The 17451-nt window shown below is 53.8% G+C and overlaps 7 protein-coding genes across 7 annotated transcripts; 2 read left to right on the forward strand and 5 right to left on the reverse strand.

The window, feature by feature from the left end:
- Nucleotides 1-344: 344 nt before the first annotated feature.
- Nucleotides 345-1483, forward strand: NCS54_00086300 (Hypothetical protein; the record flags this gene model as incomplete). Its single annotated transcript, XM_053146500.1, has 2 exons — nucleotides 345-500; nucleotides 548-1483. The coding sequence occupies 2 exons, from the start codon at nucleotides 345-347 to the stop codon at nucleotides 1481-1483; spliced, it is 1092 nt and encodes a 363-aa protein (XP_053002475.1).
- A 787-nt stretch (nucleotides 1484-2270) lies between these two features.
- On the forward strand, nucleotides 2271-3251 carry NCS54_00086400 (Hypothetical protein; the record flags this gene model as incomplete). Its single annotated transcript, XM_053146501.1, has 1 exon — nucleotides 2271-3251. One exon carries the CDS (start codon nucleotides 2271-2273, stop codon nucleotides 3249-3251), a length of 981 nt encoding a protein of 326 aa, XP_053002476.1.
- Nucleotides 3252-3726: 475 nt separating this feature from the next.
- Nucleotides 3727-6801, reverse strand: NCS54_00086500 (Hypothetical protein; the record flags this gene model as incomplete). Its single annotated transcript, XM_053146502.1, has 4 exons — nucleotides 3727-5281; nucleotides 5557-5844; nucleotides 6062-6370; nucleotides 6506-6801. The coding sequence occupies 4 exons, from the start codon at nucleotides 6799-6801 to the stop codon at nucleotides 3727-3729; spliced, it is 2448 nt and encodes an 815-aa protein (XP_053002477.1).
- A 2248-nt stretch (nucleotides 6802-9049) lies between these two features.
- NCS54_00086600 (Hypothetical protein) lies at nucleotides 9050-10241 on the reverse strand (the record flags this gene model as incomplete). Its single annotated transcript, XM_053146503.1, has 4 exons — nucleotides 9903-10241; nucleotides 9724-9857; nucleotides 9500-9673; nucleotides 9050-9449 (listed from the first exon to the last, which is right to left on the reverse strand). The coding sequence occupies exons 1-4, from the start codon at nucleotides 10230-10232 to the stop codon at nucleotides 9050-9052; spliced, it is 1038 nt and encodes a 345-aa protein (XP_053002478.1). The 5' UTR covers nucleotides 10233-10241.
- A 556-nt stretch (nucleotides 10242-10797) lies between these two features.
- NCS54_00086700 (Rhamnogalacturonate lyase) lies at nucleotides 10798-12472 on the reverse strand (the record flags this gene model as incomplete). The annotated part of the gene is made up of 2 exons (XM_053146504.1): nucleotides 10798-12170; nucleotides 12220-12472. 2 exons carry the CDS (start codon nucleotides 12470-12472, stop codon nucleotides 10798-10800), a joined length of 1626 nt encoding a protein of 541 aa, XP_053002479.1.
- Nucleotides 12473-13299: 827 nt separating this feature from the next.
- On the reverse strand, nucleotides 13300-13782 carry NCS54_00086800 (Hypothetical protein; the record flags this gene model as incomplete). Its single annotated transcript, XM_053146505.1, has 1 exon — nucleotides 13300-13782. One exon carries the CDS (start codon nucleotides 13780-13782, stop codon nucleotides 13300-13302), a length of 483 nt encoding a protein of 160 aa, XP_053002480.1.
- A 1966-nt stretch (nucleotides 13783-15748) lies between these two features.
- Nucleotides 15749-16900, reverse strand: NCS54_00086900 (Hypothetical protein; the record flags this gene model as incomplete). The annotated part of the gene is made up of 1 exon (XM_053146506.1): nucleotides 15749-16900. One exon carries the CDS (start codon nucleotides 16898-16900, stop codon nucleotides 15749-15751), a length of 1152 nt encoding a protein of 383 aa, XP_053002481.1.
- Between the last annotated feature and the right edge of the window lie 551 nt (nucleotides 16901-17451).

Here is a 17451-nt window from a genome sequence, read left to right on the forward strand (position 1 = left end):
TCCATTGCTCACTTCTTCATCTTTCAAATCCAGGGCAGTTGTCGCCGTTTGGATGTTCTCGTTTGTTAAGAAAGCTGGTAGGTAGTTTATGCAAGTCAATCTCATAGTAAACGCACGAATCGCTTGCCTTATCAGGCATTTTTCTATCAGCCAAAGGCTTGTTGTTCCGTTTCGTTTCTAAATGCCCTCGACCGTTGCTAACGCCATAGTCAAGTGCGTGCCAGCTTCCATGAGAGCTGGCAATGAGTCGCATCACTTGGGAAGGAGCAGAATTAGCTCAACGGCAAACAAACACTTGATCGTTCGTTCAATTGTTCAAGATTTTGCCCTTTTCAGAACTTCGAATGGTCATGTCCTGTTACAACATCTCTCGTGATCGCCTCACTGGACTTTTCATCTTCAACCCGAACAACACACTGGGAACAGCTTCATCCGCTTGCGCGTTCCTCTTGTCAATCCCAGCAACACAAGTCAACTCAAATACACCCTCGAGGCAAGTGGTAAACCCCTTGATATTTTTTCGTGACCTTACTGACCTCTTCTTCAGCTTACACTCGTCAAGATGAACGTCCCAGGCCCAAGCAGCGACAAGCAGCTCGAGACCGGGGTTGCCCCCTCCATCGGTAACAGACGATTTGTCTTCCTCTGGCTTCTCGACTCCTCCCGTGGTCCTGCCGGATCTCGCAACAACCAGCCCGTCGTCTACCGCAACAACAAGCCCATCAAGCAGTTCAACTATGCCGCCATAGCCGAGTCCCTGGTCAGCGACATCACCAAGACCGAGTACCACGTCTTTGCGTACAACAAGGCCAAGGTCGGCGAGCCGCCCGTTCGCTCCGAGGGTCCTCCCCAGTGGACCGGTGCCGGCTCGAACCCCTTCTTCCCCAAGGATACCGAGGAGTTCAAGGAGATGAACCACTTCCACGCCGTCATCGCCTATGACCACCAGGCCGAGGAGCAGTCCAACCTGAACCTCACCGTTGGCCACGGCGGCCGTGAGTGCGACTGGGAGGAGGGTAAGCCTTTCTACGGACTGAAGCCCTTTGAGGACGTTGAAAAGGAGATCCCCGGCCCCTCTAACGGCGCTATTTGCATCAACATCAAGTTCGAACTTGAGGACGCTTCCGCCTACGAGATTGATGGGACTGTCGGCAAGCCTCCCCTGGCCGACTGCATCTCGCCTGTCTACAGACCCGACACCGACAAGTGGCTCGACACCGTCCGCCTCGAGATCTCCCAGAAGGGGTTCCCCAACTACCTCTCATTCAACATCCGCTTCGTCGAGTCTCAGGGAGAGCACCTTCTCGACCCTGTTCCCGTCCAGGCGCAGCTATTCAACATCTCCAACATTACGCTCTCTGACGTCGTCACCAAGGAGACTCCGTTCGGAGAGTTCGACACCGTCACGTGCGGGGTCAAGCTGGCCTTCCCCCGCAATAAGGAGAATGTTGAGGCCGAAGGCGATGTGATCATGAAGGAGTGATGCACTGATCAATCCAGGACTGTGGTGGTCGCAGTAGCAAAGGCAAACGTGGAGTAGCAGAAGCAGTAGTGGTGCCAGGTAGCACAGAATAGCATACAGCAAAAGGTGTCTTTGTTACACAACCTCAAATTACATGCCCAAGCAGTTTGCCTCTCAGTGACTGACGTCCCTTTCATTTGCAAGACCAACACCATCAGTATCCTGAAAGAGTGTCACATCCGGACTTCCACCTCCGGTCTGTCATCTATTACTGTGATAATCCCCCCTCTTCCAGAAAGGCCCCAGCAGACCGGTTCTCGTGGCCCTCTGCGAGAAGCTTCACAGAAAGACTCATGGTCAAAGGCGCACTCACCCACAGAACACGACCACATTCACAAAGCACCGTGTTCAGCGAAACAGCATCCCATTGTCTCCAACCAATCCAGCCCTCCACCTGATGAGTACCAGCTTCTTTCAATCATCCGCAAATAACAGCTTATATACACGCCGCGAGCCCAAAAGATGCCGCCGCCTCGTTCAGGTCAAACTCGCCCAAGACACAAAGCGCCTCTTTGAGAAGCTCTCTCTCCAGCCCAGCAAGTAACGTAACCTGTGCGACAAGATAGCTTCTCGTGATCACCATTATTTTTCCCACTGCGCTTTCACTATCCCGCTGTCAACTACCGACCTTGCACAAGTTGCTTTGGCAGCAACTGGGATTCTGTCGACTTAAGAGAAGGTAAGTTGGCATGCCCCTATTTCGAGCGCTGACAGAAAGAGGTGTAGCAGCGATAATTATTAAATCATAATGTCTCATCACCAACGAAGGTCTAGCACGTCGCAGACCTACCAAGGTCATAGACGAAGCTCTCAACACGCCCGAAGCCGTTCCGACAACCATGGCATCGCTAGAAGCGCGCCCACGTCTGGCATCACTTACACGCCTGGCTCCGTTCACCCCGACGACTTTTATGACCGCGACGAACTAGAGGTAGCCGACTCATACACAGAAGAGCCTGACGCCCTCCAAGATACATACAGCAGCCCCCAATCTGATACCCGCGTCTCTTATTCCGACCCAGCGCAGTATGCTAGCCAAGGTCGCCTGACCGCAGGATCCTACCCCGGAGGTGTGGCTTACACCAGAGGCGGCACCTATGCTGGTGGAAACACGCACACCAGGGGAGGCTCTTTTGATGCTAGGAACTATTCAAGGGGCGCCTATGACTGGGGGAGCTATTCCAGGGGTAGCACTTATAGTCCTAGAGACTATGCCAGGGGAAGCACCTACCCTGGCAGAGACAACCGAGTGTTCTCGTACACCCAGGACGGCTACTTGATACCAGACCCGGATCCTCCGCGGAGATTCCCTGCCGATCACTACGATGCCTTGGGGAACTACATCGGGGCTCCTCCAATCTACTCCAGCGCAACTGGCTTTATCTCATTCCCTCGATACCCCGAGCCCGAAGCACCACATTCACCTTCACCCCCTCCCCCACCACCAGCTCCTGTTCCCCAGAACAACCGCCGGTCTCTATCAGGCCAACTCGTCGACGGGGTCCGCAGCCTCTTCTCCCCCGAGCCGGCTTCTAGTGAGCCCCAGTTCCCTCCCCAGCCCCCGCGGACAGGCGCCTACTTGTTCTGCAGGCACCGCCTTAACGACGACTGTGCTTGTATCACACCCCTTGAGGACAACGAGCCGGGAGACTACTGCCAGAGATGCTGGGAAGGACGGTGCAAGGGACCACGACCTCCAGGGTCAACACCAAAGAGATCTTTTTGGTAAGAAGTAGAGCTGGTCTTGTGGGCTTATAACGTAGGCAAGTACCCGAGAAAACTTGGATGGGGTCATGGAGCATGGAAGTCATAATCAGGGAGTAGTTAATGGGAAGTGGGCAACATAATCAGCGTTGCTCTGCGGGTAGCTGGGATTAATAGTACCATAGAATGGAATAGATACCACAAGACTCCTTCCGACCAACTAAATCACACAACAGACAATGAGACATGTTGTGCCAACTGACCATAGTTTCTATCTAGTTGAGCTATAGTTGACTTCAAAACCATGGGAATCTTTTTCTTTTTACCATCGCCAGACCTGGCATCGGATATAATGCTCGAAACAAGAAAAGCAACAAACTCGACTCCAGCTGCTATGCATATCTTACCAACGCCTTGCTTACACACCAGAGATCCCACCTCCCGTTCTAATACATATGTACAATGAATGTGCCGCTTCGCTTCGTCTCCTCTTGTCTCGGTCACGATGTGACTCGTCTGACCCACAGCGACGACGGCTCAAAAGCTGCTTCTCTCTCAAGCCGTTTGTTGGCTCGGTAGAGCTTCAAGCCCAAGTCATACTCCTCACGTTGAATCTCCGCCAGCTCCTCCTTGAGCCCCTCAACCTTCTTCTTCTCGATCTCGCGCCTGCGAATAACATCCGCGCTTGCCAAGAGGTTGTCGGTAGGCATCAGCTCCGTCATTTGCTTGATGCTCTTGTTGATGTTGGTGCGTCGATGAGCGAGACTGTCAAGTCGGGCTGTGAGGTACGCAACACGGTCGTTTGCTGACTGCATTTCGGGAGGTGCAAGTGGGAGGGCTTTATCAGTCACGAGAATAGATGGGGGTCTCTCAGTGCTCGTTCGATCTTGGCTTGCCGCGTCCGACCTTAGGGAGAGACTAGACGTCTTCATCGAAATAATGATAGGATCATTCGAGGCCCTCTTGAAACTATCGCCGCCGGGAACTGGCCTCCTACGGTCCATCATCGACGGGAGCTTTGAAGTAGTAGGCATTGGTGGTCGATCTTCGTCGTCAGAGAGGCGGGGTGATTCGGGAGCGGCCGTGTTGCATGTGGTAACGCTGAAACGCGAAGGGGGCTGAACCCAAGGATCCTCAGGCGCAAACAGGCTCGTTGGCTCGAGGTTGTTGGGGAGAGGTGCAGGACCGGAAGCAGTCTGTTCCGTCAGGGCAGAGTACACCGAACTCGAGTAAGAAGCGTGAGAGATGTGAGCGGAGGGCGACGGCTTTCTTTTAATGGCCTTTTGTTGATCAGGCATCGTGCTTGGGGTGAGCAGGGGCGCCGCATGAACCGGCCGTGCGGCATGAGACGATACAGGCGGCTGAGAGGGGGGGGAGCTAGAGTAGGGAGGGCTAGGATAAGCATGTGAGGTACCAGCTTGCGAGGTAGGCTCGGGTGATGGTGTTTTGCTAGCATCCTTGAGCTTCTGATTGGATCGCGAGGGAAGCAGTCGTCGGACCGTTGAAGCTGCGCCGCTGGGACTTTCGGGAGATGTGCCACCGCCAAGTCCAACCCGTTTGCTGACCCTGCGCTGCAGAGACAACGGCGCAACAGAGGGGTCGTCGCGAACTGGTTCAACCAAAGGAGCACGGCCACTTGCTCCGTTCCATGGTGGCCGACTCTCAACTGGCTCGGCCTTCAATCTGAGCTTACGCATCCGCTGTCCAAATGTCGTAGGAGGGTTGGAAGGGCGAAGAGCCCGAGGTCCCGTCACGGTAGTAGTGAGTCCAAAAGTGTGTGGAGGTTTGCTGGAGGGGGCCTGCTGGCCCACAGCTCCCTCCCAAGGGTGCTTCCCATGCTTCTCCTGGTCTCTGAGTTGATCAATTGACTTCGACTCTCGAAGGGGAGAAGGTCTATGATCCTGGTCCCTTGTCTTGTCACGACGCATGGTCGGAATTTGGCTGCGAGGATGTGCGTGTGACTGAGGAGAGGGTGTATGTCGAGCATCTTGAAGAAGTTCTAGCTGAGACATATCGGGGGCCTCATCGATAGGTGAGACATCTTCATGATTTCCCCTACAGGCAAGGCATCGAATTAGTGAAACAGCTCTGCGTTGCATCCACCGCATTTTGTAGATGTTCAGGTATAGACAAAGGCCAAAAAAGGTCGTGAGAGGAAGGTGAAGGGATTCCAGCCGTGGCAGCTTTCAAGATGTCGTGTTTGAGAAGTGTAAAGAAAACGACAAGGCTCTCAAAAAAAGACGATGGAAATGCCAGAACGGACAAGAATAGTAACCAAGAAACGTGGGATGGATGAGGACCAAAAGCAGAGTTGACTTGGGAGAACTCACCCATTTCGTGCAGCGTCGAACTCGGGAGAGCTGGGCGGGGAGATCTCAATGGCCGTTGGGCGACCGTACATGTCTTTGGCAGGCGCCTTGGCCTTGGAGCGACCAGTAGAGGAAGGCTTGCGATGAGGGCGGGAGTGGGAGTGGGAACGGGAGTGGTTGTTGTTGCTGTCGTCCTCGTCGCCGTAGATGGAGGAAGTAGGACGCCAGTGAGCTTCGTCGTCGGCCTTAAGTCGTTGATTCCTGGGAGGAGCCCGTACTCTGAGATCGTCTGAATCGAGGGGAGGGGAGCTGCGACCAAAGGAAGCCGGTGTCAGTCAAGTGCAAACAATCTATCGCCGCTTCCAAGTGCAATGTAGGAAATGAATCATTGGGAAAAGGCATTGGTCGAAGTCGAGGCTTGGGGAGGAGCAAGATGGTGGTTGCTGTACAAAGAAAGTTGAAGTGGTGGACGCAATGGCCCCAAGTTCACGGTGACCCGGGCTGTTTCGTCTTGTCCAGTCCTGACCTGTCAGAGCGTTGGCCGTTGGCTGAGGCAGGTGCTGTGGTCGCCAGCGGTTCCAAAGGATCCACGCCGTCCTGCGCCATGTGCTGCGAGCGTGCAGATCCAGAACAATCGTGTGGCATAAAGGAAGCCCGATTCGTGGCTGATTGGAAGCCAACGAATACCTTCATCTTGTCGTCGTCGTACTCGGCAGAATGAGGCGTCCAGCTGGGAGACCTGCTGCGCCTGCCTGGCGTTGGCGTCCAAGCGTTCAGGTTGGCGTGGGTGCCCATGTCATGACGGGGTGCTGCGCCAGGAGAACGCGACATCTGCCTATGATTTGGGCCAAGTCCATCCATTTCGAGAAGGGCGCACACGACAGCGAGCGCCGCAGGAACACGATATCCAATGCAAATGTCGCGTGTGGTGGAAAAGGCTGATAAAAACAGAAGAGCTCATAATACTTACAGTTGACGTGGACCAGAAATGTCTGGCTGTGGAACCGTCTTTCCACGGCGAATCTCGTACTTGAAGGGGCCGTTCTGGATGCCGAGGCCGTTGAGTCGGTTGTCAAAGTCGTTCTGCCAAAAAGCTCGGTCCTGGTCTTCGTCGCTGTTTCTGAGCTTGTTGACGCTCGAGGTGGATTTGCTTAGAGGAAGAGTCTGGGTTGGGCGAAGGAATTGTCGCTTCTTGAGCTCTGGAGGCGGCAGCTGGTGAACACTGGGGCCTGTGGCAGTTTTCAAGTTGTCCCACATGGCGGGCATCCTTTCATCAGACGTCACCGTGACAGTGATAGATCAGGTAAAGCTGCTTCAAAATACTAGGCCGGGCTTCGTTTCCTCTCCCTCGCAGTGCATACGGCTGAGACTGCCTGGTCAGCAGTGAGAGTGCCTCGTGCTGCCGCTAGTTATTTTTGGTCCCGGGCGTCCACAAGGAGTAATCAGCTTGGGTCGGCGATGAGACGCGCTGACAGGAGACGACAGTAGCTCCAACGGCAGCGCAGTAAGCTGCAGGGACTGGCAGTAATGAAATGTTGATGAAGGATGCGTGTCGAGCGGGGACCAGAATGTGGCGGAGACAGATTCCAGGAGCTAGAACCTGGGGCTGTGATAAAAGATCGATTAATTGCAAGTATCGCTGAGTTGAGTCGAGTATAAGGAAAAGCAAATGAAGGATCGAGTCGTCTGTTGTGGGCGCGAGTCCAGCTCCAAGCCAGCAATGAATGGATGGTCAAGCAAGTGATTAGAGCTGAAATGATTAAAGAGTAGAGAGAGAGAAATAAGAACGACGACGAGAGAATTCCCAGGAACAGATACCTTGAAAGCAAGGAGAAGAACGCCCTGGGGTTCTTTATTAAATGAAATCAAACCCAGGCTGGTCTGTCTACCTACGCAGAATAAGTGCGACGCTGGCTGTTGGCTGGTCGGGGCGCACGTCTCCAGCTTGGTGGTGTCTTAATTTAAGGCCTGGTGCTTGCTCAGCGAGGCACCACCACCAACAGATTTCCTTTTTCTCCGGCTCCTCGAGTCTGAGGCGCCTCTTGCTCAAATGAGACAGGGATGCCCACCCGACAACGGCTTCTGTTGATGTCTAAATTTGTTACCCTGACCCGCAAAGCGGCCAACCAACAAACCACGAGACCCTGCATACCTCCAGTCCAGTACTGTCAAGACCGCCAGATCAAAGCGCCAGTCTTGCAGGCCCTCTTTAGTATCGTTTGAGCAAGATCCATCGACAAAGCAGTCGGCTGGCTGTGGGAAGGGCGCCAAAGCCAGCGACGCCAAGCGCCGTGGTTGATGTGGCAGTTTGAGTGTGGCGATGTGGCACGACTGGACTGAGAGACCTGCACGTAGTCGTGTTGCAATGGTCTAGCGCTCGACTGACATAAGAGACGAGCGCTTCTGCTCGACGACAACTGTTGATGTTTGGCGCCAATTGCCTGACCGGCGCTTGAGCATTCATGAGCTTGGTTCAGGACAGAGTTCTTATCGAAGCCCTGACCTGACTGGGATCACTCGATCAATTGGAGCCTGTCCAAGATCAGGAAGGATCACCCTCACACTCACAACCCGGACAACCAGGGTAGACTCGTCCAGGTCGAGGTGCTCACACTTGATATCATCAACATGATACTCCGAAGGCTTCCAGAATAGGTCTGGCCTGGTTGGCTAATCCATTCGACACACGATTTTAGGTTCCGTACCTGCCTTACCGCGCTTGTTAGTTTGGATGGAGGTTGCCGTGGCCCGTTTCAGAAAACTCAGGGGCTCAAGATGAAACTTGGAGCTGCACCCGTTGCGCCTTCCATGGGAAACGACGCCGAGTGGAACCCGTGGAAACAACCGCTCGCTCGGCTCCTGCCATCCCGTCCACACGAACGTTGACGGATCACCGGTCTAAAACACCACCAACCTTGCCTCCGCTGCCGAGGCTAAGCTGTGTCTGATTTTCTCCGTTCCTCGTCCCCCTGGACCGTTGGGGATATCCTCCCTAGCCCTATCATCGACCCTGATCCCAGCCCTGGCAGTCTTGGCCTAGCTTTCATCTCGTCCCATGCCGTGCCTGCCGTCGCTACCGTCGCTACCGTTTTCTCGCCAAAACCTTTATGGGGAAGTCAGGAGACTCTGCTCGACTTTTTTCTCTCCTGGCCCCTGCAGCGTACCTGGGCTCACCGGCAGACGACTGTGTTGCACTCGGGACGATCCTGTCTCCTCCTTATCGGATTGTCTTATGAGGAAACATTGCGCAAAGATCGAAGCTTGCATCTTGGCGAGCGAGAATCGCTGATCAATGGCATCTTTGAAGCCAGTCACATTCCCTCTGGGAATCATGACAGGGACCAAAACACCCCCTTGCTGAAGGAAGGCGACGGTCCTCGCCTGTCAAAATTAGGAGCGGAAATACGCTTGTTTTTGTCCAGGTATCAAGTTCCCGACGGGAGAAACCGACACAATAAGATTACATTATCAACACCACCGTTACCTTCGCCTTGCGCAATCAACTAACATCGTCTTACTTCCAATCTCGCAAGATCGTATCCCCCTGCTTGATTTGCGCCGCCTCGAGTCCATACGCCCACAGAGCGTTCCGATTGGCGACGTTTTTGGACTCTCTTCCGGTATCCAGCTCGTCTGTGCCATTTAGATACAGTAACTTGCCTGCTGGTACTTCAACCTCGAAGCAGAGACGAACTGCATCTCCCGCGCTCTTCCACAGTGGGCGGAATAGCCCATTGGGGTTGAACTTGACAGCAATGGGAGCCATGAGCGGAAGAAGCCACCTGACTCCAACAGTTGTCATCAGAAAACCGCCTCGTCGAGTAAGATCAGAGCCCATGGCCCCAGGATCCAACCCAACTACCGAAACATGAGACAATTCTGGGTCTCTAGCGAGGCGGCTCGCCAATTCATGCCTGGAACCATTAGTTGATGATTCTGAAAAGCCTTTTAAGGTTCGACTTACATGAGCATCACAGCGCAGAGCTTGCTTGCTCCATATCTCCGATAACCGGTAAACCATCCTCCACCGGTGTCTGGCCTACTCCACTTGCCTTTGGCGAGCTCCTCTGCTCCAGGGAAAAGAGTATCCCAACCTTTATAAGGCTCACCGTTGACGTTGTTTCGTTCATCGTCGATGCTGAAGTCAGTGTCAGTGTGTCCCAACTTTATTTGCTTAGAGTAACTCACTCGTGCGACCAACTACCGAGTATGAGGATCCTACCCTTTTCTTTGTCCATACTTTGGAGAAGGAGAAGAGCCAACAGCTGGTTCGCCAGATAGTTGACTTGCCAAGTGGTCTCGTATCCATCATCCGTCATGGTCTACAACTGTTAGCACCTTGTCGTGTCAACATTTTTTTCACTTACAATCTTCTCGTGGTCTTGGTATGCGGCGTTGAGAATAAGGGCTCTGATAGGGGGGAACTCCCCAGCAGCAACACGCTGGTTGATCTCAGTGGCTGCCTTTCGAGTGCTGGAAAGCGAGCCAAGATCCATGTCCACTATATCATGTTGATGTGCTTTAGGGGCAGAACTGAGAACCTTCTTGAGTTGCGTCGCTGTCGCAGCTTTCCTGACAGTATACATGCCAGTGTAGTTGTTGGCCAAGTCAGGTTTCTTGAGGATATCGGCAACAATGGCAGAACCAAGTCCCCCATTGGCGCCAGTCAAGAGGATAGTTCCTTGAGAGGATGCCATCTTGGATGAGATGGATATTGATTGAATAGAATAGATAAATGGAATCGAGGTTTGTTTGACCTTCATGACGAAGTGCTTGCACTTATACACCCTCCTGTTCGGACATTGTCCAAAGGTGTATGCCCCGCTTTTGTTAGTACCGGAACCAGCAGTTCTCCAGATTTGCTCACAAATCCGGGTCTAGCACTAACATATTGGCTGATATAAGCCATTTGACCAAGTCCGCAAAGTCCGTGTCAACTGAGAAGGCTGCAGCCAGATCACGACTAACTAACTCTATTAATCTCCAATGAGGTCACCATGGAGGGGAACCCAATCAGAGGGTGTGAGCCATGGCAGACACAATGCCAAGGCCATGAGTGCTGGTACGAGACTGGCCAACGCAATTCGCGAGTGGTGGGTTGAAGGTATTCACAAAAAGTGGTCGTCACATTCACGGAACGCGCATGTCAAATGGCCGGAAGCAAGCTCAACTAAATTATATGGCCTTTACTAATATGTACAAGGTGAATAAGTCTATGTGACAACATGTCTAGGAAGAGCCCAGGCATATTCCAACAGCTGCTTAGTAGAACAGCTCAACGGCATCAAAGATGAAGTTGGGGTTCAGGTAGGTGGTGCCAGAGCTTCCCGAGATAACCTCAATGGTGATGGTGTTGGCACCCTTCTTGAGAGTGCCGGCAGGGATGACAGCATCGTACACCTCGCCGAGACCACGGTAGGCACCACGGGTAACACCTCGAGAGTCGACCTTGGTAGGCGCACCGAAAGCCTTGGTGAAGCTGTTGTTGACGACGACCTGGGGGCGGCCGCTAGCAAAGGCCAAGGTAGTGCCGATACGGAGGGTAGCCTGGCCAGAGATGGCAGAGTCGAGGTTGAACTTGATGGTGACGGGGTTGTTGACGGTCTTGAACAGGGCCATGGGGAAGTCGCCGACGGAGCTGGATCCAACGGTGTAGGTCAGAGGGCCCCAGCTGGACATGCGCTTGTCGCTAGGGTGCATGCGAAGCTGCTTGTCAGCGTTGCGGAAACCCTTGGGCTGGCCGTCCCAGTCGCCGATACGGAAGACGCTCGTGTGCTTGCCAGTGGTGATGTCCGAGTCGGCAGCGATGGAGGAGGAGGCGGTACCGCCGGCCGAGACGCTCACGCTCTTGGAAGCGACCTTGAGCTCACCCTGGTAGAGGACCATGGTGTAAGTGCCGGGAACCATGAAAGGAGAGGTGAAGTCGCCGTTGGAAGAGGTGTAGGTCCAGTACTGGTAGTTGCTGTTGTACCAGTGAACGACGCCCTGGAATCCGGACTGGACGCCAGTGGCCTTGCCGCTGACCCTGCCGCGAGAAGCGTCGGTGGTGAAACCGGAGATGGACAGCTGGCTGAAGAAGCTAAAGTCAAAGTCCTTCTGCTTGGGGACGCCAGAGCGGGAGAAGGAGAGGGCGTACGGCCCGTGGAAGCCCTGGCGGTAGGCCTCAGTCTGAGCGTGGTTCGAGTTCATGTAGAAGGTGAGAGCGCTGAAGCCGCCGTTGTTGTTGGTGTTGATATCGCGGAAGAAGGGGCCGCCGGAGCTCTTCTCGTAAGAGCGCGAGGGGTGAGCAACCATGCAGGCGTGGACATCCTTTGCGCTGTTGCGGAAGCAGTAGACGCCGTTGTCGATGAAGCGCTCCGAAGAGTAGAACTTGGAGCGGGTCTGACCGTTGACGAGGAAGACGTCAGAGCCCTCAACGGCAGAGCCACCAGACGTGTTGGAGGCATCGCCGAAGGGGTACTCGTCGGGCAGCTTGGAGTTGTCGAGGCGAGCAATGTAGCGGAGCTCACCAATCTTGGGCTCAGACTTGGTGTCAGTGGCCATGTAGACGATGCTCTGGCCGTTCTGGACCACGTAGTAGTGGGTGAGGGCAAAGTCACCGTTGTTAGCAGTGCAAGTAACCTTGACATACTTGTCTAGTCTTTGGTTAGCCTTTGGTTCAGACAAAGATCTACTTGGACGCACTGCTGATGGTGGTGTACGAGAGAGAGGCCGAGCCAAGGCCAGAGGCGATGTGAGAGGTCTGCGACTTGTACTGGTACTCGGTGCCGCGGAACTTGATGGAGTTGATGGAGCAGTCGCTCTTGCTGACGGTGATGGAGAAGCCGTTGGAGTTGCCAGAGTCAACGACCAAGTTGTTACCAGACTCGGTAGCGCCAAAGGCTGCCAGAGCCGGGGCGGCGCCGAGAAGGGCACCGAGATACTTGAAGTTTACCATTTTCGGGCGACGATATCCAGATCAAGCGCGGCTGGTAAATGAGAGACTGACGATTCGGAGACGAAATAAGCGAGAGAAACGAATCAAGAAAACAAAACGAGAGAATGTAGAAGCGATTGAAAGCACAAACAGAGAGAGCTACGACTTCACCATGGATGGCACCAGGTCAGTATATACATAGTTTCAAGCTTCATCGCGTGCGCAGCACATGCCCCTCGATAGTGGTCCTGACAGCTCCTGAGATATATCGGCAGGTCGTTGCCGATTGGAGGAGAAACCAATCGAGTCGCGCGCTCGGGGGAAATGGTGAAACGGGAGGGCCGAGACTGCTACTACAACCACCCACATCCCCAAGGGCTAGACAGGGATCTCCCATCCCCATGCCATGTGCCGAAGGTAGGGCCGCCCGAGAGTGGGAGATGGTACCATCCCTATAGCTGGCGTGTATAGAGCACGCATCAAGGGTAGGAGCCGAACCTCCGGCTTGGTTGACTTTCTGGCGGATTGAGCCGTTGATGGGCGGAGCTTGGGATCCATGATTTCCCAATACGGCATCATGGTCGACGGGTATTGGTGGAGATGGGTGGCCGCGTCTGATGCAACCCTCTTGACGGGTGTTCATTTATATGAACTAATAAGCACTACAGTAGCAAATGCGAGATGGAACTTGAGTTTGTTAACCTTTCTGTTACTGTAAACTTATGACCCTATTCCTGTGGCTCTTTTGAGCCAGCCATGGTCCCAAAAGTCCATATCTATCCCTTACCATCCAGACATCAGATGACAACCAAATCCCAAACGCCGCCCAGCCTTTCCCCTGTAGACCCCTAGACGAAAAAGCCCACTGCCGCCCAGAGCCCAAGAACAGCCACCGCCATTGTCTTACTGACAGAACTCTTGGGTCCCACGCTCTGGCCCCCATCGCTTGTGCTGCTGGATTGTCCACCGTTGTCATCGTCGTCGTCCTGTCCGTCTCCGTCTCGCTCAATCTGAAAGTTGTAATCGTCTGTATATCCTGCGGGTGTGCACTTGGTCCCCTCTGACATGGCCATCTCCACAGACCAGTGCCCGGATGCGCATCTCTGGAATGAGTTGGTCATGCAGTGCCACTGTCCCTCAGTACTACAGCCCGAGCCGGCCTCCTCAGCGCGCCTGACCAGTGTGTGGGCGACAAGGTCCTTGGGAGGTGCCTCTGGAATGGTGAGGTCTGTTGAAGGTGTTGCCAGAGATGGGAGGATGAGACATGAAAAGAGAATGAAGAGGGTGGCTATTGTGGCCGTTGGCCGAAGACGGGGAGTAAAGAATTGCATTTTGGATCCGGTGCTCCGGGGAAGATCGGCAAGATCGGAGGCGGAGCCGGCGAGATGTGGGGAAGACGGACCGAAGCGTTGAAGCGTAAACTTGTAGAATTGCGAGTTTCAACCTTGACTTGTCAGGATAAAAGGATAGGTTCGCATTCAAACTTTTCCAGACAGTTCTCCCAAGGGGGCCGCATTTAAACATGCCAGGTCCCCTCCCCCTTTTCTCACATACCGCCTCGCATCACGTTGGCTTGAGTGAATTGCTGCCCAGCGCCATTCTGTGGAAGAAGCGGTGGGGTCGACCCCCGGGACGTGGATCAGTCTCATTGGAGAAGCCAAGGGTGGAAGAGCAGCAACAATGGTGAGATGGCTTTCGAAGACGAGGCTCGAGGCCCGTCACACTGCGTGACTTATTGTGGGTTTTTTTTACTTGTTAGCGGTGATGCCCTTTGCATAGGGTTGGGGTTCCTGATGCTGGGCGGTCGTGTTAATCGTGATGAGGGCTCGTGAGGCTGCCAATCAGGTGTTGTTTTACAAAGAGTGGGAACCTATCCTTCTGAGACAGCTGAAAGCGAGTTCTGCATCACTGGAACCATTGGTTGTCGAATCAGCTACGATCCTTGGCTGCCGGGGTGCACGTGTAAACGACAACCTGGAACTTGACGGTGTAGACGGAAGACGTGGACTGGCCCCGGTATTCATGACGTTGTAATAATTAAAGTGATAAGTCAAGAACTCTATCCCCCTTGAAGAAATGAACATGTGTGCACTTGTCCAGGTTAAGGCATGAAGCCGCACTTCAGTCCATGGAACACTCTCCTCCTAACTTGACCAGGGGCACACTCAGAAGCACGACAGCCCTTGCCAATCCTCCACCATCGCAACATATTAGGGCATTCCCTCAAGCATTCTCCGGCGCAGTCGCAACATTGGTCTCCTTCAGCTTGCGGTTCTTGGCACGTTCCTTGTAGGTGACGTAGGCGGCCCCGGCGAGGGTGGCGACGAAGAGCCCGATCATCACACTTAAGACGATGGCAATTGCCTTGGAGGGATCTTTAGGCTTCTTGGATTCCTTTGCGGTGTCGGTGGTGCTGTTGACCCCGTAAGGCTGCTCGAAAGGTCCGAAAACGACGTCCATGATGCAATGCTGTCACCGGCTGCTTGGGTGGTGCTGGGGGTGGTCAGTAGCTGTCGATCTACACAGGAGAGAATGACGAACTATGTGGAAGCTGGGGTATATACTGCAAAAGTTGTAGAGGGCCCTGGTTCAGCCGGTATCTTGTGGCTTATGGTGACACTCTTGCAGTCGGATGAAGTGAGCGGAGAGGGTTGAGTCTGTCCATGCTGCCTTGGTTGCGGGATGCGCTGTATTTATCTCGTGGGTGAGAAGAACTGCAAAATTTGGTCATATTGAAGCTTGGGATTGTTCTTGAGACCTGTCAGTTTCAATTTTACTGCAGTTTCGCCACGTTTTGGTGGCCTGCGTAGTCTCATTCATTCGTGCTAGCATTCTTTATTCTTTCGTTTGTAGTCAGAATAATCCATTGATACATCATTTAAGCAGCCAACCAGGTGACCGGCCATATCCACAATGGGTAATGCGGTTTGTTTCACGGTCCACTAGCAGAGCTCACCATGGTTACCTACGTTATGTGCCAGTTATCTCTTTGTTCACCAGACACTCTGTAACTTGAAAGATGTGATATCAATTGAAATTAAGTACTCATTACATATGGACAATACGGCCCAGCGCTTGGTCCGTATGCGCCTGTCCATGGGTCTATAGTGGTATGAAAAAAAAATGGTACAAAGAAAACCTTTAGGATACTCCCATGCGGACGCTATGCCATGGATCCATGTGCAGTTTCCCATTCGCCTTCCATGCCGCTTACCTTGCCTTTATCCTGTTCATTAAACACATGCTGAAACGTGAATTCAATGATCGGTCAAACTTTTTCGTAAATCATGTGGTGTATCAAACTGAGAGCACGGTGCCGTTCCAACCCGCAGGGTAGGTGGTATGCCACGAGCCATCATCCTGTGATTGCGCAGGAGGTGTTGGCTCAGGGTCTACAACTTGAGCAACCGAGGTGGTGGTGATAGAAGTGACGAGCGTAGTGAGGTGTATCGGAGCCTGAAAAGGCACGGTGATTGTCGGCTGAGGCTGGGGCTCGACCTGAGTTTCATGGCCACCCACGTTGGTCTCTGGGGAAGGGTGAACCTCAACCGGGATGTCGTTGGAGGGGGCTGCCGTCTCCTGAGGAATCGTGGTAGTGTCGCTTGTCGTTAGTGTAGCGAAGGTGGTCGGCACGGGGATGGTAATAGTGCTTGTGAACATAGGCGGAGCAGGGAAAGGAGGAGGCTGAACCCTGGTCTCGGCAGGGGGAGCAGAGTTTGCGCAGCTGGATGTCGTAGATGTCGTGGAGATCGTCGATGTTGTTAACTCCTGAGTTGACTCCTTCGGTTCAGCGGGCGGACCTGGCAGTTGGGGCTCTGGTTCAGAGGTCGGCGCTGGAGCCGGAGCTGAGCTTGAGGTCTCAGAGGTAACTTCAGATGTCGACTGGGGGGCCTCCTTGGAGGTGGTCGTGGTTGCTGGCTCGCTAGTAGGCTCCGGTTCCTGAGACGGCTTGGGCTTGGGAGCACTAGGTTCGGGGACAAAGGGTTCAGAAACACTGGGCTCGGGAGCCACGGTCACAGTTCGGGTGATCGGTTGTGGTTGTGGTTGTTCATCGACGTTGATGATTGAGATGGTGGTAGGAACGGCCTTGGTGACAGCCTTTGTGACCGTCTTTCCGGGGGCCGTGACCGTACTCGCATCGCCTGTTTTCGTGACAACATGTGTGACGGGCTTCTTCGTCTTGACCACGGTCTGAATGACTGTCACGATCCCATCGCCATCTTCGTCGTCGCCATTGCCGCTGCCGCTGCCGCTGCCTTGGCTGCCGCTCCCACTGTCATCGCTTCCTGAATCGTCGTCGCCAGAATCATTGTCGCCGGGCTCCAGGGGTACAACTGAGTATTTGGGCTCGTCGGCAGGCTCACGAGCAACGATGACTGGCCGAGGAAGCGCAGTGATGGTGGTGTAAGAGGCGGAGAGAGCCAGTAGAAGGGGGAGATACCCGCGCATCTTGACGAGGCTTCTTCGCCAAGGTGACTTTGAGTGGTGAATGCAGAATGATTGGGATTGTCCTGTGGTGTTGATATTTATGTGTTGTTGTGGGCGTTTGCAGGTGCTGGCACTGGCGGCTATGAACAGCCGTCAATGCTACTTCGGCAGTGATGCCACTGATGCACTGCTAAACGGGGAACGGACGTGAAAAGGTGAGGTAGGTAGAGGAGAGGTGCAGATTCTTACTTGAAATGAGAGAAAAATTGAAAGGAAACGCTACAAACCTGGGGTGCCCTGAATTTAGTTTTAATCATTGCAATTGAGATGGCTGGAGGTTGATGAATACACGGAGGTTGGAGGAGCCACGGCAGAAGGTGACTGGCGCAATTGGGCCAGGGACTGCCGGGGGCTCGAACGTTTGTGCTTCAGCGGTTCAAGTGAAGGGGATTCACCAGCCACCCGCAATAGTCGTCCGCGCGATGTGATTGGCCGATTCGTCGCCCGATGGCTTGACCTGCGTCTTGGGTTCAGCTCTTGGCCGAAAAAGACTGGAGCGCCCTTGCATTGAA

This window comes from Fusarium falciforme, chromosome 1 (assembly GCF_026873545.1).
Source record: "Fusarium falciforme chromosome 1, complete sequence".
Lineage (NCBI taxonomy): Eukaryota > Fungi > Ascomycota > Sordariomycetes > Hypocreales > Nectriaceae > Fusarium > Fusarium falciforme.